This window comes from Rhipicephalus microplus, chromosome 3, assembly GCF_043290135.1.
Source record: "Rhipicephalus microplus isolate Deutch F79 chromosome 3, USDA_Rmic, whole genome shotgun sequence".
Lineage (NCBI taxonomy): Eukaryota > Metazoa > Arthropoda > Arachnida > Ixodida > Ixodidae > Rhipicephalus > Rhipicephalus microplus.
The window spans coordinates 77,505,467-77,530,886 of NC_134702.1; the positions used below are offsets into that span (position 1 = coordinate 77,505,467).

Sequence of the window (25,420 nt, forward strand, 5' to 3'; positions counted from 1 at the left end):
CTGTTACAAATTTCTTACGAGGATCTAAATGAATGGAATGCTAAACATAGATAAATTCAGTTGTTTTACGTATATGTTTTTTGTGTGTGTGTTTATTATGTTATCCTTTAGAATGCTTTTGTTTGTTTAGAAATCTAATACATTTAACTTATTACTTATATTACCTAGTGAATTCAACCCTTCCTTTCAAAAAGTGAACTAATTTAAAAAGCAAGGCACCGTCCCATTCACGGCCTATCCCTCTAGATGGGTTGCGCCAAGTTGTTGAGGAACCAACCAACCAACTCATGCTCCGAATATTTACGTATAGCACGCACGAGCCACGGCATAAGAAGCTTCGCCCCTAAAAACGGGCCCGGGATGCCGAGTGACGGCAAAACCTGATCCGGCAGTCTTCCAAGCCGCGCAAAATCGCGAACGGGAATGCAAGCGCCGGTGACGGACGGATCCTGCAAAGCACGCCGCCGCTCGCGATGTCAAACGCTTGCAACAACGCCGTGCCCCATAGCGTGCACGACAGCGTCAACGTGACGATTGCGGGAGCACGTTCGCCCCGCTGTCGGCGAGAGTCTAACCTCATTAGAAAGCACAAACATTTAACCAATGATTGTCTTCAGTGCCACATAGGGTTGAGCCCACTGCTAAACACCGGGGCCACACGTTTCAGCTTCCATCATTCACCCCGTGGATATGCTGCCATTTTTTTTACCATTTCGGTTATAAGTGACTAACTGGTTGTTTCGATGACAACAAATGGAAAGAGCACATCGCTCAAGCGCTTTACCCACGCCCAGCATATATTTGTCACTTCCATTTATTGAGACGAGCGAGAAGAGATAGAGCGGCTAATTATTTCGGGTTTCCCGAATATTCAAAAAGGTATTATAAAAATGAAACTGGTTCGAAATTTGTGGTTCTGTTTCAGTTCAAGCGTTACAATGGTTACATAAGGCATCGAATTACAAGTTTACTTAACATACCGATCAACCTTTCAACTGTCATAATAACTCATGAAAATTATTTGCATAAGTTTATTGAAATATCACACACTCTCGCATGTGAGCAGCGGGGACCGTTGCGGCATCTCACGGAGCAGATCTCAACCATGTATACACCAAGGTTTATGGACGCCGAACTGCATGCGCCACTGGCAGACACCTAAGTCGTAAACAAGAGTCGCTTGCAAGTCCTTATTCAATTATTTCCTTATTTGTAATCGCTTCCGGTGTGGATCTCGAAAGTACAGGCCGAGATCTCAGGACATTGGAGGAACATTAAACGCATTCGAGACGGCACCACTTCCATTCGAATAATTGAACTTTCTTATCGCCTGCTGTGTAAGAATAAAACATAAAAAGCCGGGAAAAACCCAGTTGTGTTCATTGGTATATAGAACGACCTCCTCTAAATACCAACACAAGAAGGTAGAAGAGGTGGGCGTTCACGTTACGATTACTTCTAAAAGCATCCCTATACCTTGCTTGGGTTCATTTTTTGTCAGTTCTTATTGATACACTCAAACAACATAAGACATAAATGTATTGCGAATACAGCGTCGCCAACGTTCGAATCACCACGGCCCTCCGCGGGAAAAAGCCGCCGCGGTATCATTCCCACGAACCTTCCGCAAGCGCCAACCGATACACCAGTAGCACCGAGTCGCTAAAACGCGTGATTGCTGTTTCTTCTGTGCCCGGTTTCTTTCTAACCACGCCGACATGACTGCACCAGCGTGGGAGCAGCGCCATCCCTCGCCCAGCTGGGGGTATGCTAACTATGCGCCGACCATCTCTCGGCTGTATAGAGTGTACTTTTAGTACGCTCCTTACAACGGCCGCACGGCAGGCGCGCGCCTCCAGACAGGCCGTAATCCACTGGACGCACGTGTGCCATGAGGCTAAAACGACATAACGGGTTCTTGTAGCACTGCCGAAGATGTTATATATTATTATTATTATTATTATTATTATTATTATTATTATTATTATTATTATTATTAGTAGTAGTAGTAGTATTGATTGATTTGTGGGGTTTAACGTCCCAAAACCACTACATGATTATGAGAGACGCCGTAGTGGAGGGCTCCGGAAATTTAGACCACCTGGGGTTCTTTAACGTGCACCCAAATCTGAGCACACGGGCCTACAACATTTCCGCCTCCATCGGAAATGCAGCCGCCGCAGCCGGGATTCGAACCCGCGACCTGCGGGTCAGCAGCCGAGTACCTTAGCCACTAGACCACCGCGGCGGGGCGTAGTAGTAGTAGTAGTAGTAGTAGTAGTAGTAGTAGTAGTATTCCTAAATTTCCTGTTTTCATTGAGTACTGTGCCAAAATCCTGTTCCTGGGTGCTCTGGACCAAAATCTGGTAGCAGTGGGCACTTTTAACACAATGGCTATGAGTATAATCCATAAAAAGAGTAAAATCAACCTACTACCTCAAGGTGGTTTTCATTGCGTATCTCTGAATTAGTAAAATTTATTTTCTTCTAACCACTTTCTAATTGATTAGGTTGACAAGTAATACTTGATCCCCTCTCATTATACGTTTCCTAGCCAGTCTCTGAGAGTGTGTGTGAGGCATGCATTTACGCCATCATCATCATCGTCGTCGTCGTCGTTTAAATCCGCCGATTGGCCTCAGTCACGAGCTACCCCTTTCGAGCGGCTATGCTGGATACGCGAGCGCTGATAACACATCGGCAATACGTGTGCTTCTGCAACTACACCGTCTTTTCGTCCCTGCTTATCGCCCTCACTATCGTGGCCATGGGCGTCCTCAGTTACCTGATCGTGCCTAAGCGACCCAAGCCCATCTACCTCGTCGTGAACTTCACCGACGAAGAGTTTGAGAACTCGTCGGCGTCTTCTTCGGCGTCGAAGAGAGCAGCATTCGTCGACGTGGGGGATGCGGATCGCGACCTCTGTTCGTCGCTGCAGTGTGACCACGAGGCCGAACGCATCTTAGACAGTGTCAACGCCTCCGTGGACCCGTGCAACGACTTTTACGCTTACGTCTGCATGGCCTGGATGCGAAAGCATGAACCAGGCAGCAGCCAGGACAGAACGTCCATGGACGACGATATTCTAGACGCTTACTCGCGTTTTCTGATCAGCGTTCTCGGCTGGAAGAACAACGAATTGCCGGCTGCCAAGTTATTGTTCGACACTTGTCTCGCGCCGCCTGTGGGCCTCTTCGTTGATCTCACCACCATGCTGTTCTACGCGGTTGGATTGCAACGTTGGCCCTACTCGACCTCGGACCACATACTATCCAACGACGTCTCCATCAGCGTTGGCAGCCTGCACAGAGTGCTCGGTGAGGACAGTCTCTTCCACCTGGCCATCGATGAACAGCCAAACTTGCCGAGGCATCCAGCCATTTCCATCTCCGAGCCCAGATTGCTTGTCGGCCACGTCGAGGGTGGTCTACCGCATGCCGAGTTCATGTTTCTGACGAAGGCGCACAGTGTGCTGATGAACCACCTCCACAAGCCCTTGACCACCAATGTGGCCTCTGTCGAGATGGAGCTGGCGAGACGTACCGCGGCCAAGCGAGCCGCCGACTGCACCCATCCACTGAGCGAGTGTACGACGACGCACATCGACAACCTGCCAGCATCTCGTGTGCTGGTCTGGTCCCTGCTCCTCCAGGAAGCCTTCAGCGAAAAGATAGTCGCACTCAACGAACTGGTCGAGACGCCCAACTTTGAGTACCTGGCCAGCTTCAGCGACAAGGTCGACCAGTTGCTTAAGAAGGCCGACATACTCAACTACCTGGCGTTCCGCATCGGCTTGGCGCTGTCCCCACTCATCGGCAACGACGCGGTGCGACACCATCTGGCCTCCATTGCATATGGCCGAAATCCTCGTTTTCCGGAACCTCTATCAGTAGCTCAATATTGCCTCCGACTCTTGGACCGCTTCGAGCCAGAGCTCGTGACGCTTCTCGCGTACGACCGTTCCGTAGTCAAGCTGAGTTGGAAGGTGCTCCAATTTCTCGTTATGGATCATCTCAACTCTACGCTATTCACGTTCCTGGGCGGAGACTTCCGCCGGCGCTTCTCGCCGGAGTTCGCGGATCACGCCGCGCGACGGCTAGCCACCGTCAAGTGGGAACCGTTGATGCCCCTGCGCTTCTTCAACAAGACGTTCAGGGACAAGTACTTCGACGGCTTCACGAAAGAGAACTCGAGCAAGTCTCTGTCTTCTTTCGTCCTATTCTGGCTTCAACGAGCCGTGAAGCGCCGGCGCGGTCCCATCGAGACAGGCGATAGTGAAGACCTCAGGAGTGGATGGGCGCACGGCTTTCTTCGCACGTGGCCCGCCTTCGGTCGCTCCTTCAGACACCTCGAGATACCACTGCCGGTCTTCGACCCCGCCATGTCGAACGATCCGAAGTTGCACGCTTTTCACGTGGCCAGGGCCGGCACTCGCATCTACCGGGTCCTGTTGGGATACATATACTCGATGGCGTACGCATTCTTCTACAATACCAGCACATCTGATCCTGCGTCCGTGTTCGAAGACCTTCGCAACTGCCTGCGGCAGAGCTACGCCGAGCTTACGGCGTCCTCTGTTGGCTACGGCGTGACTACGTCTCTAGCTCACACGGAGAAGACGTCGGCATCGGACATGCTGGACTTCCTGGCGGCCAAAGTGGCCTTCACGGCTTTCGACAGTTGGACACGAAAGGAAGCCCTCAACTTCTACTTCGCCAAAGCTCCACAATTTGATCAGAGGCAGTTGTTCTTCATATACTACGCACTCGCCTTTTGCGAGAACGTAAATCAGACAGCAACGCCAGCAGGAGACGACACGTCTAGCCCTGGCCGGGACCGCGTTAATGGTCCCCTGCGCCACACGAAGGAATTCGCAGACGCATTTCACTGCGCCGAGGGCTCATTCATGAATCCACCGAAGAAGTGCGGGGTATAACATTGCTATTTTGTTTGCCGACGGTTCTTGGGCTTTTTTACCCCTTGTGTAAAAATGTGCCCACAGTACTGCGTGCGCACGGTTTGTCGCGCTCGATGAAGACATCATAGAACACGTAGAAACAGACAGCATGTACGTATTATAGGAGACACATCAATATTTTTGCGTTCGTTTTTTTGTTTTTTTGTAGTGATACCAATTTCATGAAAAAGTTTGGGCACACGAGCTCTTCGTACGTCAATTCATGCAACAACTGTATGCTTATTCAACAAACATCCTGATTTTGTGCATTTATATATTTTATGTATAGCTCACTATCGCAACGTAGACAATCAAATATGGGATGCTGGCGGGAGAGGGAAAAATATAAGTAAAAAAGTGAAAAAGGAAAGGTTGAGCGCTCAAAACTGCTTCCACTAATAAAAAAAACGGTGAAGCTTAAGCCACGCAAGCCTGCCTTGGAACAGCAAAATTGGACGATTCTGAAGACTACATATAATCCGTCTGTTTCTAGCGTATTGTTAGCTTTAGCTATAGGTGACACATGTATATATATATATATATATATATATATATATATATATATATATATATATATATATATATATATATATATATATATAGTGGGAGTAATAAGTCTTCGAGAAGGAATGGGATATGGCACAACGAGAGCGTTGTCAACAAGGATAAATATATTTATTTCCCAACAGTTTCGGGAGGGGTCCTCCCTTCACCAGGGGATGGGTTGGCATCAGGGGATGAGGCTTTATAAAATCGGTTCAAATGGCAATGAGCGCATTATGTGCGTGGAATAGCTGCCTCACTCGAGCCAAGAGTATAGCGTGTGAACTTTCGAATCATTGCAGATACGCAAAACTACTTCAGCTGAGTACCAGAAACCAGAATTACACATATAGCAGACGTTACAAGCAACCGACTACTAGTACTGGAAGTCATTTTTTGTAATATTGTAGTATTATCGATCACTTTTCGTAAATTGTAACATTCTGAATAAATCAATTCAATAAGGCGCAGCTTTTTTTTTTTAAGACGATAGTGGTTCTCTGGATACTTGAACGCAGAAAGTTTGGTCTGTCACACGATTCAGCCACAGGGCCAAAGTTTAAGTACTTGCTAAGCACCCATCTTCAACTGGTCGCTGCGTTCATACTGGTTCACATTGTCGATCGAAAAGCAAATATTACATAATATTTGAAGCGCAACATCGGTACGTAAGTGTTAGGTTGATTGTTCCTTCGAGAGAAAATACTTAAATACGTAATTCTAAAGACCCTGGTATGTCTTAGGCTGCGCTGAAAACACGACGTTATATGCATGAAAAAGCCCTCTGCCGATGATATATGGTGCTACCTACTTCGGCAGGCTTCTACTTCGGCGCCCCAGTAGTACATGCGCACAGCCAGTGAACCTTCCGAGGAACTAAAATACTGTCTCAAAAATTGTTCTTCTTTGCAAACTATCGTGCTATGCAGTATACCACATGCGACCGAAACATTGTTGACAAGTCGTGGAGGTACGAACACATGGCATGCCAGCAGTGATAACCAGTGTTGCCATCGCTGAGCGTCAGACATCCGCTAAAAAGCAATGAGAAATCCGCCAGATCCCGCTAGATTCTAAAACATATCCGCTAAATTTCCCTCTAGGGCCTATTTCATTCAAAAACACTGCAATTTCGTATGATAAATACCTTTATCATCCCTAAAAGCTCCCCAAAACTACGAGAGCTGAAATAACATAAAATACTCTTTCAAGGAGTCTAACTAGAACACTTGAGGCTTCAGTGCTGCGGTGGTCGTCATTGGTGAACCTCATCACAGATGAGGCTAAACGTTATTTATGTTCGCACTGATGAAAAAAAAACAACTCACAGGTCAACGAAAAACACATCGAGGTCTTTGTCGCCGCTGTTGTCGTCTGGCACCATCTCTACAGGACCGCTGGTACTTGTTGAGGGACCAGACAGGTGACTTGATTGCACATACGTTGTAGATGTCCCGATTGCACTAACAACTGCCGCGGGAAGTTCGTAATCAAAACAACTTTTCTGGTGTCGCTTCAATCCCGCTCTTACGGCCAGGATGGCATTTGTTGTTTCCGGCTTCAGCTTGTTCCCCAGCTTGAATTTTACTATGTTAAGCTGAATAAATGTCCTCTCTACTTTGGCATTTGAATGCGGCAACACGAGCATCGACATGGCAAATCTGGCCAGCTCAACGAACGGGTTTTCGCTGCAGGCGTCCTTAGGAGTGAACTTCACACCAGAGGACGCGCAGAGTCCACAGATCGGTGCATCGCAGCTCGTCCGTTATTTATTTCTTAGAAAGCGATCGCCGCTTTGAAACCTCACGGATCTGTTTGTCTGAGATAGGCGGAGCAAGTGAACAGGAGCCTCTGAAGTTAAACAATTTCCGCATTTTTAGAAAACACGGAAATGGTTTCTTGCAGGGCGATTTCGAATCGGTCCACTGCGTGAGGTATCCACCAGAAACCCGCTGTGTACAAAAATGGCCCGTCAGAAAATCCGCTAGCCGCTAGACAGATTTTTTCCCCGTCAATATAAAATAAAGTCCGCCAGACTTATCGGGGAATCCGCTAAATTGGCACCACTGGTGATAACGCGGCAAAATGAAATCTGTTCAAACAAACCTTCACTGTATTTATCATGCCAGGATGGAAATTGGTACGCGAACAGCATCACGGGCAGCTGCGGATAACCAGGACTCCTCCCGTCATCGCATGGCAGACGCGCTGACATGGGCGTCCCTGCGTGGATGCGATACTGCGGCTCGACTGGCGACGCCCACGCTAGTTGCCCCGAGGCTTGCTCAGAAATGCAGGAACCACAGACTGTGTGCTTAAACTTAAATATGAAAGGCCACTTTGTAAATTCCAAACTGTGTTCGGCAAAAATCTGGGGCAATTTGGCTGACTATGCCATGTCTTTTACAGCGAAAGCTCTTATGAGATCACAACAAGAGTCGCGTGTGCCGTAGTTGTCCCCCATCACTGGTGTCCGTAACCACCATCGTACGAAAGAGGAAAAAAAACAACAATAGCGCCAGTATTCTACCACTGAGCCACGTCGGTGCATGTAAACTTGCAAACTTACCTTAGGCAGACTTCATGTCGGGAACTTAAATCGTGTTAATATGAGTAATAAAAAGTTTTAGAACAAACAAAAAACGAACAACCAGGTGACCCATAATGTGAATTGCGTAAAGAATGGGTCGTCGAATGCTCCAACCCATTAGAAACGGTTCAGGCCTAATTCTTCATCGTCGTCAGCCACAACATAAAAAATTGCTCGATCTTCGCGGAAACGTACGGCGGGTAGCACGCTTCTACAAAGAACGAGAAGGATGACATAATGAATTATTGCACTCTTTCTGCTTTATGGCGAACCTCTTTGTGACGTGGGTCGTGCGTCCATGATGTATGTAGTAGTAGTAGTAGTAGTAGTAGTAGTAGTAGTAGTAGTAGTAAGTAGCCACCTCTCATTTAGTCCTTGGAATGTCCTCTGGATGGCAGTACTTCTATATGATGAATATATGATAAAAATATGTGAGATGGTGGTACTTTGAGTGTTCACTAGACGGACGGATGGACGGATGTACGCGCGGACGGACGGTTGGACAGATGCATGGATGGACGGATGGATGGGCGGTCCACGGATGGACGTATGGACCATAAGCTAATTTGTGCCTCCTTATTTACTGGACCAGTGGTGACAAGTGAACTTAATCCATTTTCTGTGCCACATGCCTGCTTATGATAACGATGTCTTCTTTTTTCTATTTTGTTCATGGCTCATACCCGTTTTCTGATAGGCTACACAAATTCGGCTGGCCTAACAAGCTTCGCTGTTAATAAAATTCCAAAAGTCATGGCGCACGCGTGACGCAACTTCCTTACCCCTGCATGGTCATCCATTCCAGCTTAGCTTGCAGCACACGCGTCGGAACGAAGAATGCAATTACAGCGTGCTAGGCATGCGCAGGGTCCACCTTCAGCGGGCGGGGAGGTGGAAGGTTATTCGCAGGGTCCCTCCTCTCTATTAACTCAATGTATGGGGGCAAACTTTGCGCCTCCACGTCTCAGGTGACTAGGGGGTTGACCGTCTCCCCCTGTGCGATCGGCTAAGCAACATGCGACAAATCTCCCGCTCGTACTTGACCGGTTCTGAAAAGAAAAAAGCAGCGGTCGATTCGTGAGGCAATAAGCTCCGTTAATGAAGGCATTCGATGCTCACTTGAAAAAGTGATGCAGGGCCCCTTTGATATTGCGAGCCTTTCTGGAGGTATAGATTGCACAAAAGTGAGGGCTGGCCTGTCACCAATATGTACCTGATGGTACATATGCGACACAATTTTCACGCAAAGTGCAAAAGGGTAAAGGAAGTGGCTCTTGATTTCTGCGTTTGCCCCTTTAATGCAATCACACATTTATTTGAGTGGGCGCTGATGATTATGGGCGCCGCAGTCTTGGGCTGTTAAGCCGACGTTTTCTTGTTATCTATATGATTCTATGTGTTATAAGCCATGACACATCGTATATACCAACTCAACCACTTTCAAGCCTGTTCGTCTAGTTGGTAAAGATGCAATTTCTATAGTGCCATTTTTTTTTAGGAGCGAGTGAGTCTAACCACGGAGTGGTAAAGTGGAAAAACGTTGCGAAACATTCGTGATCAGAATTTTTATATCATCTCCAGCGAATATAAAGTCGTATACTCATATATATGCTGCAACTGAGTGAGCGCGAGGGTGATTCGCGCTTGAGCTTGGTGGTTTACTGCGCATGCGTGCACTCCGCGCGCATGCGCCGCAGCTCGACTTGGTCCATTGGCGGCCGCGCCGGCAGCGCCGCTTCTCACTGTGCAACTTCTTTCCCGTCGTATACGCCGCGCAGAGTTGAGCGGGGCTGGATAATAATATACATGCTCTAATTTCGAGGACTGGCGTGCATGAGAGCTCAGGTAAGCAACTACGTACAGAAAAGTGATTAACTCCATATTTCATAATCCAGCTTCATTTTTTTCCCGCTAGGTTGCGCTACATGGTGGCTTTTGTTACTTTTAAGTACGATTAAAAATTATAAATCTTACCGACAATGCGAAAAAAAAATGCTGGGACATTGACTATATTTCATGGCCTATTCATTTCCGCTACGATCGAATCACACCGTCTGGCCAGTTGTCGGTTTCTTTAACATCCCAACATGACGACATTATGACGGCAAAACAGTACAAAGGAAAGGCACACGCGCAGTGGCACCTTAAGGAAGGCGGATTCTCGTACGTGGATATGCGAAATCGAAATAACATATTGGACTGTCGCTGTTAGAAAGAACAGGGAAAAAATCTAGAAAATTTAGTCGTTACCACTAGCCGAGGAACAGTAAACAACTCCCTCACTCACTTTTTTTTTGTAATGCTAATCGTAGCTGCCTGTCCAGTATGGACCATGCAAAAGCTTTCCTGCCGCTCGTTGCGCAGCGCTGTCAGCGTATAAGCTCAAAGCAAAGAAGTGAGGCCAAAGCGCAGACGCAGACACGAGTCGACAAGCATGAAGCCACCTGGGACCGAGACACGAAGTTGCTCTTCAGGGAGAGCCTGAATGGAGGACCTAGGATGTGTGCGTATACTTGTGTTCTCAAAGTAAAAGGGCGACGCGTGTCGAGCATCATGTCCCTCCCGTACTTCCACACGACGTAACGTCGGCCCTTGTACAAGTGAACGTGACCATACAAGGTGAAGGAACTGCTTTGATCATTCTTAGCTCTCGCGTTTCACCTTTCAGCATGGACAACGTGATACTGAAGCCATCCTAGCCTGAAAGCTCGCGTGGCGAGTGCTTTCGCCGGTACTTTGTGGAGTGGGCAAGCCGGCTAATGTCCAATCAGACACCGCTATGAACATATATGCTGCAGTTGTGTATACGGCAAAGAGAGCTTGCGAGCACCAGCGCGGACTTGCCATTTGTTTGAGTCACCTTCTTTTCATACAGAGATTTATGTTGACACTCTTCAGTGCGTCAGGCACTTGCTGTTTGATGTAGAACAGCGGGTACGTAGCATGCGATTGGCTAACAGCCGACATAGATAAACAGTGCGTTAAAGTCAGATGTGCTTCCTGCCACGGAATACCGCTAAGTACCGATTCCGTGCTCCGTATATAGCACCACACGGTGAACCACGCACGGTGTGTTTCCCGTGGGGGTCTGTCTTTTTGTGCTGTTAGAATATTTTATAGGTGAGCCACACTCGCGCGCGCTAATCACAACGGATTAGCGCTGTCAAAAAATGTCTCCCCCCACCCACCTTTATCACCACCACCAAAACTGAACAAACTTCGAGTTCGAGCTGGCACACTCAGGCTTCTACAAACCCATTCGTATCCCACTCCTCGGTCCCTTCATAGAATAAAACCATGACCACTAGCAGTCATGCCCCGAATTCGGCCATGACTCATGCTCTGGCTTCGCTCAGCCATTAAAGGGCTGGTAAACAACCCCGAAGTTTAAAGATTGTTATAAAAGAAATATGTGCACATTTGCTTTGTGAACATGCTGCCGCACGAATTTTGCGAATACGTGTTATATTAAGGAAGTTACAGGGGTTAGAACATCGGTTTCAACTGGTTTCAAAATTTCGCGCGGTCTCGCCACCCTTCTCTCTCACAGGGAGGGGAAAGTGTAGCCCCGTGTTCGTGAATAGTTTAGACCAATCGACGACCTGCGTGCTACGTCAAGTCGCCTATCGGCGACCTTGCGTCACTGTGCGGGAAAGGAGGATTGATCAGGCGTAGGAAAGGAGTGCAGGAAGTGGACGGTTAAGTCGCGCAAACTTTAAAGCGCGAGAAATAGTAGAAGCAGCAGAGGTGGCCAAGAATGGTAGTGAGTGCGTCAGCGTGCCTTCCATTGCACTGTCAAAAGGGAAAAAAAAATTGTTTTTTTTAGATGTGTGGCCTTATAGTGCTTTGTGATATCATAACTTTCATTTCTATAGTTTTTTTTTTCTGCGTACCTTGTGTTGAGCTGAGGCTTATCACGTGCGGGGGGGGGGGGTCATCATATTGTGGTTGTGAAGATGCGCAGGCACGCGGTTACCTACATATTTCATAAGTTTCTTCAATAAAAATTAAGTTGTAATAAAAAAATCACAACTATAATATCCGGGAAACGTGATCACCTCGTTCTCTCTGAATTCATCTAGATTTTAGAAGCGCACTGAAGAACGAGGACTAAGAAAAGAAGGCGCATAACATGGGCCCATGATGTGAACCTTATTCTACTGATGATAATATGTGGGGTTTAACGTCCCAAAACCACTATATGATTATGAGAGACGCCGTAGTGGAGGGCCCCGGAACTTTCGACCACCTGGGGTTCTTTAACGTACACCCAAATCTGAGCACACGCGCCTACAAGATCTCCGCCTCCATCGGAAATGCAGCTGCCGCAGCCGGGATTCAATCCCGCGACCTGCGGGTCAGCAGCCGAGTACCTTAGCCACTAGATCACCGCGGCGGGGCCACCTTATTCTCCTAGTCCTCATCCTTCACTGCGCTGCTAAAATAAAGATGAATACGTAGCAACTTGCTCAAGTTTCAATTCTCATGCAGTCTACGAATTGCCGAGCTTCTTTGGGGGTGTTAAAAAATAGTCGGATCCTGTCTACTGGCCTTTTAACGTTTCTCCACCCATCCCGAAGGAGCAATGGAAGAAATCCCTGAAGAACAGCAATCCCCACTCTCAACTCTAAGCCACCCGAAGGGCCCACGACATCACGGCGGGACTTCGACTGCCGGTCCTGTCGTAGGCGGACCCATCAAGCTGACCTCCGGCTCTCTAGATCTGAGTTCCCCAGGTCCTACGAAGTTCTTGTTTTGTCACGTCAGAGCACGGTCACATTACATCATACGCGCCCTAGGTCGAGGCGCGCTGACGTAACTTCTTAGGAAACGAACCCATAGGAAACCAGAAGGCTAGTTTTCGCTAAAAGACTTTGCAAGATTTGACGAGACCTGACGATACCTAACGAGACATCACAAATCGTAAAAACGAAAACTGAATAATACAGGTTAGTCAGAACTTGAATTGCATGATACTAAGGTGAATGTATGTGTGCCGTCCGCGTATACCTAAAGTCACATGGCTGCAATGGCGTATGTCGCAATCCTGTGACGTAATCATGACGTTACAAATCAGTAAAATGGGACGTCATTATGACGATGTCGTCACATGATGACATCGTCGCATCACAACGTAGCTTGATCAAGAGATGGCCAAACCAGGAGGAGCGCTATACGTGAGGCTGCACCACGTGACGTGCAAAAAGCTTCAGAGTGGAAGTGTGAGAAGAAAAAAAACAAGAAATATGGCTTTCGCCTGAGTCGTCATCGGCGAACGCATTAGAGGCTGCCCGTGAGGTTTCTTTTTTACTTGCGAAAACTGTTCTGCATGAAACAGTTAAATTACGCCAGTCTACATCTCCCCTTCTGTTACAAGTACAAAGAGAACAAAGATGACCGTTACAACAGCTACAAGCATAAACGAGAGTGACAAAGTGAAACATCGATGACTTGGTGGGCAGCCAGTACTTATACGTCGTCTGCTTGCTCACACCTGTCGCGCGCCTTTGCAAACACACGCGGCGTTTCCGAATATAAAACTTCCTTTCCGAATAAAAGTAAAGTAAAACTCACCTCTAGTAAAGGACGATTCAGTAGAGGTGGGCTTAAAAGAGCGGCTTAGTCGTTATCAGGAAATAAGTAAATAAGGAAAAGTAAATGCGCGAGCTGTCGGTGTTCGTGACCGTGGCGGACACCATCAAAAGAACAGAGACGTAGCGACACCCGCTGTGTGCTTCGGATCGTCCGCAGACCCTTGCCTTCGCTTTCTTATCTTTTTTTTCGTCCTTCCCTCGGGAAGAAAAAAAATTAAAAAAAAACAAATTCTAAGCTAGAGCTACATTGAGGTATGGATCTACTGTGCGACCACCTGAGTGCGCGAAGTAGATCTCGCGCCATTGCTTCTCTGCAGCCCGTCTCGATTCAACGTGCAGGCGAAGCGCGTGACAGAGGTGCCCTGAAGAGCACTATGGCACAGCACAGCGTACAAGTGAGTATGCATTCAGGGCTATATGGTTCGATCTTGGGCGCAATCGTACCGTCTAGAGAGCGTCCCTATACGGATGTCCGAATACGGGAGTGTGTGGCAGTCCACTGTGGCAGACATTTTGTTGCCATTTCGCCTTAAGCATCGTTGTAAGGAAAAAATTCAGAAATATCAGTGATATAGTGTCAACAAAATGAGGAACTTCATCATTTGTCGTGCTCCACTTCTCTTTAAGCGTATACTGTTAAAGAAAGCCAACATATTCCGCAACAAAGACTGCTTTTTGTGTGAGTTCGTTAATGATTAAGATAGATTTGCCAGCGCGAGAAGCCGTAACACTTGAATAGACAATAGAGTCAAATAATAATTCAACTAAAACGACAGTACTATCAACAGTAGTGCCCTACTTATCGAGAAATTAAGGTAAATGCACAAGAATACATGTGCCGCAGTAGGTCATTATCAAAATGATACCGTTGACGTCAGACGAACCACCTACAATTAAACACTTGTAATCGATCTAGCAGCACTAAATAAAAAACCTGTGGTGCATCAAGACACATAATAAAATGCTGCTTGTTCGTTTCTGTTCGACTCATGAAGAAAGGGAACCAACCGGACCTTACTATGGAGAATGGTGCGAGTAGTTTAAAAAAACGATTTTCACCTGGTTAAACTGGACAGGTCGTGCCATCCAGCGGGGCGCACTTGAACCAAAACACGTCTGCCATCTCGGAGCCAATTGCAGGATATTGATCAATGGCCGTTGTTGCTGCTGTGGCTCCCGCTGCTTTCGTTCCGTCTACTAGTGTTAGCGACCACGTAGTAAAGCTGGGCGACGTTGCGCATGGCAACAGTGACGTGAGTCGGTCCACTTCTTCAGGAGGGTAAATTGAAGGGCGCTAACCCGATGCAGGCCACTAAAACGTGATTTCATTCCAAAATAAGCCCTTCCTTGGCACAAAAGTAACACTGCGACGTTTCTGGACAGCCATTTCAACAATCAACTTCGACCTAATAGTTCCCTTTAGTTTCCCTTAAGAACACTGTGTTTCTTTTTAAGTACGTGTTTCTGCGCTCATCCCAGGCTCCTGAAAAGCTGGTTTTTTTTTTTACCTCGTACACCTACAAAGCCGTATCTTACAAGCAACTTGAAGACATAGGCGGGCGCAGGGTTCCGCTTCCTGGGAGGGGGGGGGGGGGGTTAAAGATTTATCGCAGCGCCTCCTCCCTTCTCTATCAAGTAAATATACGAGGCGAATTTAATGCCCCCCCCCCCCCCCCCCCTCCGCATACTTGAATGGAATAGTTTTAATGTTTCTTTTATGGCACGATGTGTCATGTTCTTATCGCACGTTACCGATTAAAACTTCGCTTTTTCTCTCACGTTAGTGATCAGGTGCCTCGTGTTATGCAGGATTCTTTTGCATTGATTTTAATGCAACTGCAACGTTGTTAATCTTTTCTTTATGTTTTCACGCTAAGGGCCTTGCGGCATTGCGTGCACTGCCGGTAGCATCCATCTTCCTGGCCCTCTCGGGACTAGCCGTGGCTGGACATTGCCCGGTACTCCGCACTACAGCTCATGTTGACTGGTCAGCGGTGCGTACATATATTTCGAGATTGAGCGCGCGCAAAGTGACTTGCAATATGAATGGGTTGTGTTAAACCATCAATACAGTGCCAAACACACACTGCACTGAATAGCTATACATTTGCCACTCCTTTACAGCACGCTCATAACTGCCTCCCATATTACGATGTCCTGTATAAGAACACGTAAAGCCCATTTTATATAAAAGCTCCGCGTATCTCTTGTATCGACCTTTACACAAAGGATCAGTTGGCCCAATACTACTACTACTACTACTACTACTACTACTACTACTACTACTGCTACTGCTGCTACTACTACTACTACTCCTACTACTACTACTAACAACAACAACAACAACAACAATAATAATAATAATAATAATAATAATAATAATAATAATAATGTCCGGGGTTTCACGTCTCAAAATCATGATCTGACTATGAGAGACGCGGTAGTGGAGGGCTCCGGCAATTTCGACCATCTGCAGGGTTTTAACGTGCACTAACATCGCACAGTACTACACGGGCCTCATTGATCAGATGGCCCAGATATGCGATAAAATTGAAAGTGTCCCATGACCAGAACTCACCCACTCACTCACACAAAAGAGTAAAAAAAAATGCACACACTTGTGGGCTCAGTCGCACTCACACACACCGGAATTCTATTGTAATCGGGTTCACTAGCATTTGCTCAAAGTCCTGTTGATCCCGCCTCACTCGGACTAAGGCTCACAAGAACAATTAGTCAGCCGGGCTTACCCGATCACATTCAGATTCATTAATATGATACTCTGCCCAGATTACTTGGGCTGGAAATTCTAGAATTTTCCTCAGCTAGACTCACTCAGGTTCAAACTCAGCGGTGAGTCTTAGTAAAAGTGAATCTGAATCAGTCGATTCAAGAGCGAGTTTGTCAACCTACGGTCGCAGTTACTACTCACTGTCCTAGAGTCCATGTAAACAATAACAATTATTATATTTTGACACGCATGTATACATGCATGTACAGATAACAGCTTTGTTACGCAAAATGGCGTTATATTGCCTACCATTTGTTTCGGGCAGTGGCCGGGGAACAAGTTGGCAGCTTTAACGCAAATGCTTCGAACTAAAGCGTACATACAGCTAGTTTACAATAGAGTTGCGACCTTTGTTACATTAGGTTGTTGATTCCGTTGTTTATTGTTTTTTTTTCACTCAGTGCGTACCAAATGCTTAATCAACGGAAGCGATATTTAGATGTGGAGTGGACCGACGCACTGATAATAAACAGCGCAATATAACACGAGGACTAAGAGCGGACACTGACAAGTATACGCACTTATACGGTGTTCGCTTTTCATCGCCGTATTTTTTCGCGCTATTTATTAACAAAGTACGAATAACCAGAGAGCGCAGTCAGCTATCTTACATATATACGTGCAACAAGAACACAGATGGACCCTGGCTCAATTATATGCATTATCACCTGAAAGCGTGAGCGTATCTCTCCGATAAAATGCGACAAGCGTATTTCGAACTATTCAATGGATTTGATTCGTTCTCGTCGGGGCGACAGATTGCAGGGAAGTACTGGCTCGAGATAGCCACACATCCAGCCATTCCTCAGTGCACCGTGAGGGTCTACTACCCACGACGAGCAGTCATGATGTGGTATCAAACCAATGGGTAAGCCACATGATATTCCACTCCCCAACACTTAGTTCATTCGTGGTTACACTTACCGGAGACTGCTTGACTATTTACGGTGTACGTCCAGATGTTATAAAGTTGAACGCTACGCAACAATAGCGGCAACGCAGTATTTTATGACTTTATCAGACCTCTGAATTGTGAGTGCGAGGCATTAGCCACTGAGCCACGAAGGAGCAGCTCAAGGAGAGTTTCTGTGCTCATGTTCCGCAACCATTGATCTTTGACAATCAGTAGTCACAGAACACGGTGCCTTATGCACAAGAACATTCTGAATATTTCCAACGATGCATGGGAATTTCGAAGATTTTTAACAAATTGGGATTTCAAACTAACGCACATCACTGTAAGCTGAAGCGTAATTCCGTCGGGGCCGTGGTTGGGGATAAGGTTAACCCGGTCATCATTAGATTCCTATTGCAGGTTTTGAGTTGGAAGAAGATTGTTTTATTTGTGCTTAATTTACCCGCTGTCACTGAAGACTTTCCAGTTTGCGCACCTTGTATTAAATAACGTGGTATTCACATGACTCGCTGCAAGCTATTTGTAGCGGGGACCACGTCTATCCCCACGAGGCCCCCCGCAAGGGCCCTAAAACTATCAATAAACTTCAATTTAATAGCCCGGTGGTGTGCCCTCTTTCTTTTTGTGTCCACGTCAGCATGGTTGCCTGGGAACTCTGCTGACTATGTATAACGTGCGCTTTGATCCTTCGGCCGCGGTAAAACCAACAAGCTCCGGCAAGCCCTATTCACGAGGCAACATGGCGACGATATTCGAGGTGGAATGTGGTGAAACAAGGATTGATACGCTGGATTTCTTCCTTTGTTTTCAGATACGGTGGAGAAGTGACGAAGAAGAGACAATACAGCTTCTTGTTGCACAACGACGTGCAGCTGCTGCAGAGGAACGGTAAGCCAGCTATATTTCCTTTTCACTGAAACGGTCTGTCTAAGATACTGCAGTTAAATGGTCATGCAGCAATGACACAGCAACTTTCTATGACAAATACTGTCCCATAGTTAGTTGGAAATCGAGAGGGGAAAAAGCAATCGGCCCCACCCCCCTCCACACCCAAGGGAGGGGCTGGGACTGTGTCACAGTCCCAGCCCCTCCCTTGAATAAGCTGTCGTTTACCACCTATCACCGATTAGGACAAATGAGTGGTCCACTGTGAGCACAAACAAACAGTACTTATACTGTAATGCTGTCATTGTGATCATAATTACTAAAAACAGAGTCAAGACCCCTATCCAGCTTTACTTCATGTGACCCTACCCCCCCCACCCCTAAAATGAATGTCTGGATCCGTGCGTGACCAGTTTACTTCATTCGTTAGTGTGGTGCTAAAGAAGTGCTGATTCTGCGCAGTCCTGTATGCTATATTTTTAGGTGCTGTTAGTACGCTAATGATTTTAAGTGTGAAGCATTAAAGAAGTGAGTACGCATCTATTACTTAATTATATCTCTAGAAGAGCGGGTAGCTAACGTTAACCAACAGTCAACCAACACTGGCCGGTGTTTGCCAGTATAGGCATATTGTGCAAGCAAATGCAGTATACGTATCGCCGCGTTGGCTCAGTGTTTATTAGATGCTCAGCTGCTGTTGCGGAATGCAGACACAGTTATGATCGCGGCCGATTTCGATAGAGTCGAAATGCAGTAGACACGCAAATGGTTGGAATTCATGGAGCCCTCGACTGCTGTGTGACTCATATATATATCGTAGTTTTGGCACGCATAATAACTGTTACAAATCTGCAGAGCGCCCCACCGTGGTGGTCTAGTGGCTAAGGTACTCGGCTGCTGACCCGCAGGTCGCGGGATCGAATCCCGTCTTCGGCGGCTGCATTTCCGATGAAGGCGGAAATGTTGTAGGCCCGTGTGCTCAGATTTGGGTGCACGTTAAAGAACCCCAGGTGGTCGAAATTTCCGGAGCCCTTCACTACGGCGTCTCTCATAATCATGTGGTGGTTTTGGAACGTTAAATCCCACATATGAATCAATCAATCTAACCTGCAGAGCGACCTAAGTGCGGACGCTGATTGTAAAATACATATTGTTTGTTCCACGATCATGTTTGAACGCATGGTATAGCCATAAGCGTGCGCTGGCTGCTCCTTCAGGAGTAGAAACGGTATGTCACAGCGTCCTCCTCCCTATTAGGTCAATGTATGAATCAAACATTGCGCCCCCTCCCCCATAGATGACTACGCACCCCCTCTGTGCACGTTTATGTTCGTGAACACGTATGGTGCCCCACAAAAAAGGTGCACGCGAGACTACAGTCCCGTCTCTGTGGATTACCCGAACAAAGTGTTATTAATTGCAATATGTCAGTAAATAGTGCGATCATCATTTAGGTACGTCCCAAGCATTTTATTCCACGTGAAGTCTCCGGATGCATGTTTGAGAACCCTGGTATCAAATTAACTCTTTACTGCACATGTTGCAGGGCAGTTCTTCCAGCAGATTTTGGACACCGACAACCAGTCTTGGGCTCTAGTCCACGTGTGCTCCACGAACGGTAAGGGAAACACGGGAGGCTTCTGTACAAGGGGGCGTTCTCCTGTGTTTGCCGTTTTTTGCCGTATATATGACCACACGAAGTAATTAACTAGGAGACAACCTTGTCGTGCTGCCCGCACTGACGAGTGAGTGAACTCTTCGTGAAGAGCCACGGGAGCGGGGCCCCCGAGATGGCGCCAGCGTAGGAATGGCGCAGTGCGCCCACTTTGGTGGTCTCCGCGTATGCACTCAACCGCATCCTATCCACACACACTGCAGCGTCATTCCTTCCTCCGTGCACCAGGCTGTCAGGCACACAGCCTCTCGTCGCCGTTTCTACAGAACTATAGTGAACAGAACCGACAAAGCACCACACAAGATGACATCTGCGCCACCACGGACCAGACATGGCGGCGGACGCCGCTGGCGCCCAAGCGGATGACGTCACTTGTACGCACTTAGGCATGCCGGTAACGAGAAACACTGACGAGCCGGCACTGTTTTCGCCTCGGTCATGTTGCGCAACGATCTCTCCTAATTAGGCTCATACCATGTACATACCATGTGTCATACCATGAGAGTGCTTGCCATATCGGCAAGCACTCTCCAATTATGACAGGTAGATTGCCACTATCCCTCAAGAGCTGTATCTTGCCGGTACTTAGCTACGGAGCAGAAGCCTGGAGACTTACAAAGAGGGTTCAGCTTAAATTGAGGACGACGCAGCGAGCAATGAACAGAAAAATGGTAGGTGTAACCTTAAGAGACAAGAAGAGAGCAGAGTGGATTAGGGGACAAACGGGGGTTAAGGATATCATAGTTGAAATAAAGAAGAGGAAATGGACATGGGCCGGGCATGTAGCGCGTTGACAGGATAACCGCTGGTCATTAAGGGTAACTAACTGGATTCCCAGAGAAGGGAAGCGGGTTACAGGGAGACAGATGGTTAGGTGGGCAGATGAGATTAAGAAGTTTGCGGGTATAAATTGGCAGCAGCAAGCACAGGACCGGGTTAACTGGCGAAACATGGGAGAGGCCTTTGTCCTGCAATGGACGTAGTCAGGCTGATGATGATGATGATGATGGTGATGATGACCATGTTAAATTGTCATATGCGGTTACAGGCGCTCAGCCACGTACGCTGCCGCCAGTGTTGTAGAAGACAGCGCCATCCTTTCTTCGGTCCCAAGAACGACTACATAATCGCGAAAGCTGTTACCAGATCACAACAAGAGCCGATTTTGGTGGCGTAGCTGTCCGCTGGCGTCGTCAGTGTCCGTAGCCAGTGTTACGCACAATGAGTGAAATATTTTCAGAAACGAGCGGGATTCGAACCCAGGTCTTCTGCGTGTTAGTCGCGCCAGAGCTTGAACGTCCTAAGCGAAAAGGCCGAGGCGTCATTTCAGGCAAAGGATCAAGTTGACCGGTGTAACACAGCGTGGTGGAAGAGTTACTACGCCTAAGGGCAGGCTGTCGTAGTAAAAATAAGAGCAAAATACATAACCGCCATACGTCACAAAATGGTGATTGCGTACCACATAGGTAGTTATTGCCGCGTCCTACACACTACAAGAGACCCAGGCATGATTCCTCATCGTCATCTACCACAACATCAATTACAAAGTGAACATATATATATGTTCTTAGATATATGTAGCATGTATCTCTGCAGAATAATGAATAATGGCCTGGTGGCTACTTCCCTAAACTTGGCAAAAATATGATGACTTATGGAGTTGTATGTGCTCTGCTACTACCTGACTTTGTAGTAGTCGCCTAGGGTTAATTGCCAGATGCTACCGAGCTAACAAGCAAATACTAATTGCAAAAGTAGCCACAAAGAAGCAAAAATTTAATGATTATTTCTTATCCTGACAATACTTAATTTTTAATGACGGTCAATCAATTATAATGCAGTCAATCAAATAGGAAACATAGTTGAAAAAATCACTTCATTGAATTTGTACAGAGACAATATGGACAATTATGAATGAATAAAGCACATATCCACTTATGAACATTGCCTCCAGTTGCGTCTAGGGTAGACTCCATTCTTCTATTGAACGCATGTTTTTCCAGTGCATGATGAATGTTACTCGTTCATCCTCTCAACCTAAGTTTGACTGCAACACTCAGCTTCTCATAGTCATGGACAAACGCATTATTGGTAAAGGTGATGGCCACTAAAATAACTATACTTCCGCTGGGAAATGTACCTGAGCACAAAAAAAAATGCGACAAGCAATTTGGCATAAAAGTAAGCCCGAAATCCGCTTATTTATAAGCGGAACTAGCAGCTCTGTGAGTCGCCTCACAAAAGTAGCTCCTTTCATAACAATGAACCAAGGAAGTTATTTATAAAAGGCTACAAAGTTCTGACTGGACGTTCTCTCAATCTGTTACCGCCAAAGGTAAAGCCAGCAGAGCTTGTTGCCGCGTTTGCGCAAAGTGTACGGGGACGAAGTGAAGAACCAAGCAGACAGACATAGACGCCATGGTACTCTAGTTGGTCAGTTTCTGTGGCATAAATCCACAAAATTCAGAAAGGTGGACACAAATCACACCGTGGCGGTCATTTTGTTTTTAAGTAGAGGTTTTATTCTTATTTATATAAAAATTAAAATCTGCTTTAGATTAAAATTTTAAAAAAGAACACATATGAGATTTGAGCTCCAGGAAATGCATTATACTATGCAATTTTTTTTTTAAACCAATCAAGTGGTTTTTGCGATTTTCCTATAGTCTCATCATTCCGAGAGGTGTTGAACTACGACTTCTCCTACAGAAGAAGTTGTGCAGTAAACACAGTACCGCTAAGTAAACTGCCGTTTGAAATATTTAATGCACTATATTTAACTGTCAAGTAATTGAAATATCTGGTGTTCTAATGCTAAATCTCAAGGGGGAACACTGGCAAGTGTGTCCCCCTCAGCCTGAACAAATGCGGTCCGGACCCACCCCTGATTTACCCCAATGGTCAGTTTGTTTCTTCACTTCGTCCCCGTATATACTCTGCACCGTCTGTTTTTTCGTAAATTGAGTGTTCACTCACCATTAGTCTAAAAAATATTGCTCTTCTTGAGAAGTTTGTTGTCGCTCTGTTGATGCGAATACTAGGTGGTTTATGGAACAAACAAAAATATATTTTTAACGGCCTACATATCCGAATGAGCTTTTATCACTTGAAATGTCATAGAGCTTGCCAACACGTTGGAGCTTGCTAAGGAATGCACTAAGACACACGCTGGGCAATGTCTGCTCGGAAGCATTTACCATACTAAATTCGTCGGGCGTGGAGGAAAGCGTTCACTTTTCTTCACCGTATACAGCAACATTTTATTGTGCCCCTGTTAAGATGGTGGCCCTAGTCGCCATATTTTTATCATTCATGTATATGTAGCGAGAGATTCCTGCGAAACTTGCTAATTCGTAGTATGTGTGCAGATGGCATCTCCAAGATTCTGTTCACCACCCTGGAACCGTGGAACATGATACCCGTGGAAATACAACAGCGAATCACCATGGCACTGCACACGGCGGGACTGCCTGAGCTGCCACTCATACAATCCAACTGCGTGCCGCACCGAGAGCTTGTTCCATATTATAGCTATTAGAAATAAAGGCGACACTATGTCACATACCGAGTGTCTCGACTGCGGTTACGCAGCACAGTCAACGTTATTATAACGAAACAGCTTCGAGTCTATAAAAAAATTTGTTATATCTGATATTTGTCGTAACAGTAATCGACTCCACCAAAACAGCAATCTGAGCAGTGCCAGATCTTTAACGTGCTTTTTATTGATTTGTTTACTTACGGAATACCTGCGTTGCCTTGAAGGCATTATCGCACGGCAGACAATTTTAGTGCCAACCTCTTGCTTTATTTTTTTTTTCAGTGGCAGTTTATAGTGTACTTTCATGCTATGCACATGCAATTAAAAGACATCGTCGAGGAAATCACCGAGAAAATAATCAAACTTGCCAGGGAAAAAAATTTCGCAGCTTGCACAAGCATGCACCTAACAGCCTAGCTATAGTGTTCAACGAAGCCAGGTTTGGCTATAGCAATGCCAAGCTTTTGTTAGTATAATACAGTGTACTAGTAGTACTGCATACAGCTAGACTTGGTTAATCTCCGGTTTTGGTTCGTTTCCCACACTTGTCAGCGATTTTGCCGGGAACACGTTAAGCGACTAGTTACACGATTTTAGGTCAAGTGACTATAGTTATGTGTTAATTGTTACTCAATTTTAAACAGCCTAAGAGACTCGGCTATTGTAGCATTTTCATTCCACGGTCAGATGATTGGGCGCACGTACTCCAGCGAAGCAGAACAGGACAGTGCGAGCGCAGACAGATTTATGGTGACAAAAATTCCTGTTCGCTCAAAAAGCTCCGCTCTTAGAACTAATGCTCGGCCATAGTGTTCTTTTGATGGGGGAAAAGGGTTGGGTTCAACGGCGTCGAACCATCCTCCTCCCTTTTCCACAACAGCGGCAAGGAGGAAGTTCTAATTATCGTTTAGGAATAAAAAAAATATTAAGTTAATGAGAAAGCTACCCTAACAGCCCTGTTCACTATGTTCTCCTTGAAGCTCTACATATTTTACACATTCGTAAAACACAACTGAACACATGTAGGTGTTGATAAATACAAACGATTTGGGCGGGAAAAGCAGGAGTTAATTCAAAAGTCTCAACATAGGTGTTTTCGCTTATGACTCAATGTTGGACTCACTCGGCAATACTCTATGCAGTTGGCTATGTTCACCAAAACTCGCCTCAGCCGGGAAAGCCCTTACCCGTAGCCTGCTCAGTCAGTTGACTCATGTACAAATTTTCTTACCTACAACTGTCAATCATAAATAGGCTGGCAAATTTGCGAGTCAACTCACTCAGACTTGGATCGGGCCACAAGTCTCAGTAATATTTTGGCTAGTTTTAGTCTGACTGAGCCTGGCTGAAGAAAGTTTCGTAAACGTGATTCCGGCCAGGAAAATTTTGGCAGGTCCAAGCAAGTCCAAAGCACCAGACATATGTGAGTGAGTGAGCAAGTTCCTCTTTTGTTTGCCGACCTACGGTCCCCTCTACTCGTCTTCGGCACTACTAAGCGCCTTGCCTGGATACACGTTTATACTCTCATCTGCTCACCCGTATTCTGAAGCAGCACGCATATACCATTTCAAAATTTATCGATCAGAGGCCTAAATTACGTTGAGCGTGCCTTGAAGTGCATGCTCGTCAACTCTTTCACAGACGTTTTTGATAAATATATCTGATGTTGTCATCGCTTTCAAGAAAAATGTCCTCACCGGTTTGCAACCACTTGTAAATTGTGTTCGTCGGTACTGTATCAGGAGGCACCAAGAAGAGCACCGATTAGGCGAGATATTAGTCTTAAAGAGCATTGACACCATGGTCAACAAAGCTAATTGTAGTCTAACAAACTCATGAGTCGACTTAATCGGTCTCAGACCGAGATCCAGTTGCGAGCCCAAATGTGTACAGGTGAGCCTAGTTAAATGAAATTTTCGCAAGTGCTT

At 46.3% G+C, this 25,420-nt stretch overlaps 2 protein-coding genes across 2 annotated transcripts; both read left to right on the forward strand.

The window, feature by feature from the left end:
• The first annotated feature begins 2,668 nt into the window (after positions 1–2,668).
• On the forward strand, positions 2,669–5,163 carry LOC119160774 (neprilysin). Its single transcript, XM_037413009.2, has one exon. The coding sequence runs from the start codon at positions 2,669–2,671 to the stop codon at positions 4,934–4,936; it is 2,268 nt and encodes a 755-aa protein (XP_037268906.2). The 3' UTR covers positions 4,937–5,163.
• An 8,077-nt stretch (positions 5,164–13,240) lies between these two features.
• On the forward strand, positions 13,241–23,524 carry LOC142802839 (uncharacterized). The gene is made up of 6 exons (XM_075887895.1): positions 13,241–13,312; positions 15,562–15,678; positions 17,234–17,343; positions 18,203–18,279; positions 19,823–19,894; positions 23,320–23,524. The coding sequence occupies exons 1-6, from the start codon at positions 13,241–13,243 to the stop codon at positions 23,487–23,489; spliced, it is 618 nt and encodes a 205-aa protein (XP_075744010.1). The 3' UTR covers positions 23,490–23,524.
• The last annotated feature ends 1,896 nt before the right edge of the window (positions 23,525–25,420 follow it).

What these genes read in the sequence shown, in the direction of transcription:
- LOC119160774 (XM_037413009.2), top strand. Translation starts at nt 2,669, where the DNA reads ATGCTGGATACGCGAGCGCTGATAACACATCGGCAATACGTGTGCTTC.
- LOC142802839 (XM_075887895.1), top strand. Translation starts at nt 13,241, where the DNA reads ATGGCCAAACCAGGAGGAGCGCTATACGTGAGGCTGCACCACGTGACG. An exon ending in CTCATGTTGACTGGTCAGCG is followed by an intron (nt 15,679 to 17,233) that starts GTGCGTACATAT and finishes TCGGGGCGACAG; the next exon opens with ATTGCAGGGAAGTACTGGCT. An exon ending in CCACGTGTGCTCCACGAACG is followed by an intron (nt 19,895 to 23,319) that starts GTAAGGGAAACA and finishes GTATGTGTGCAG; the next exon opens with ATGGCATCTCCAAGATTCTG.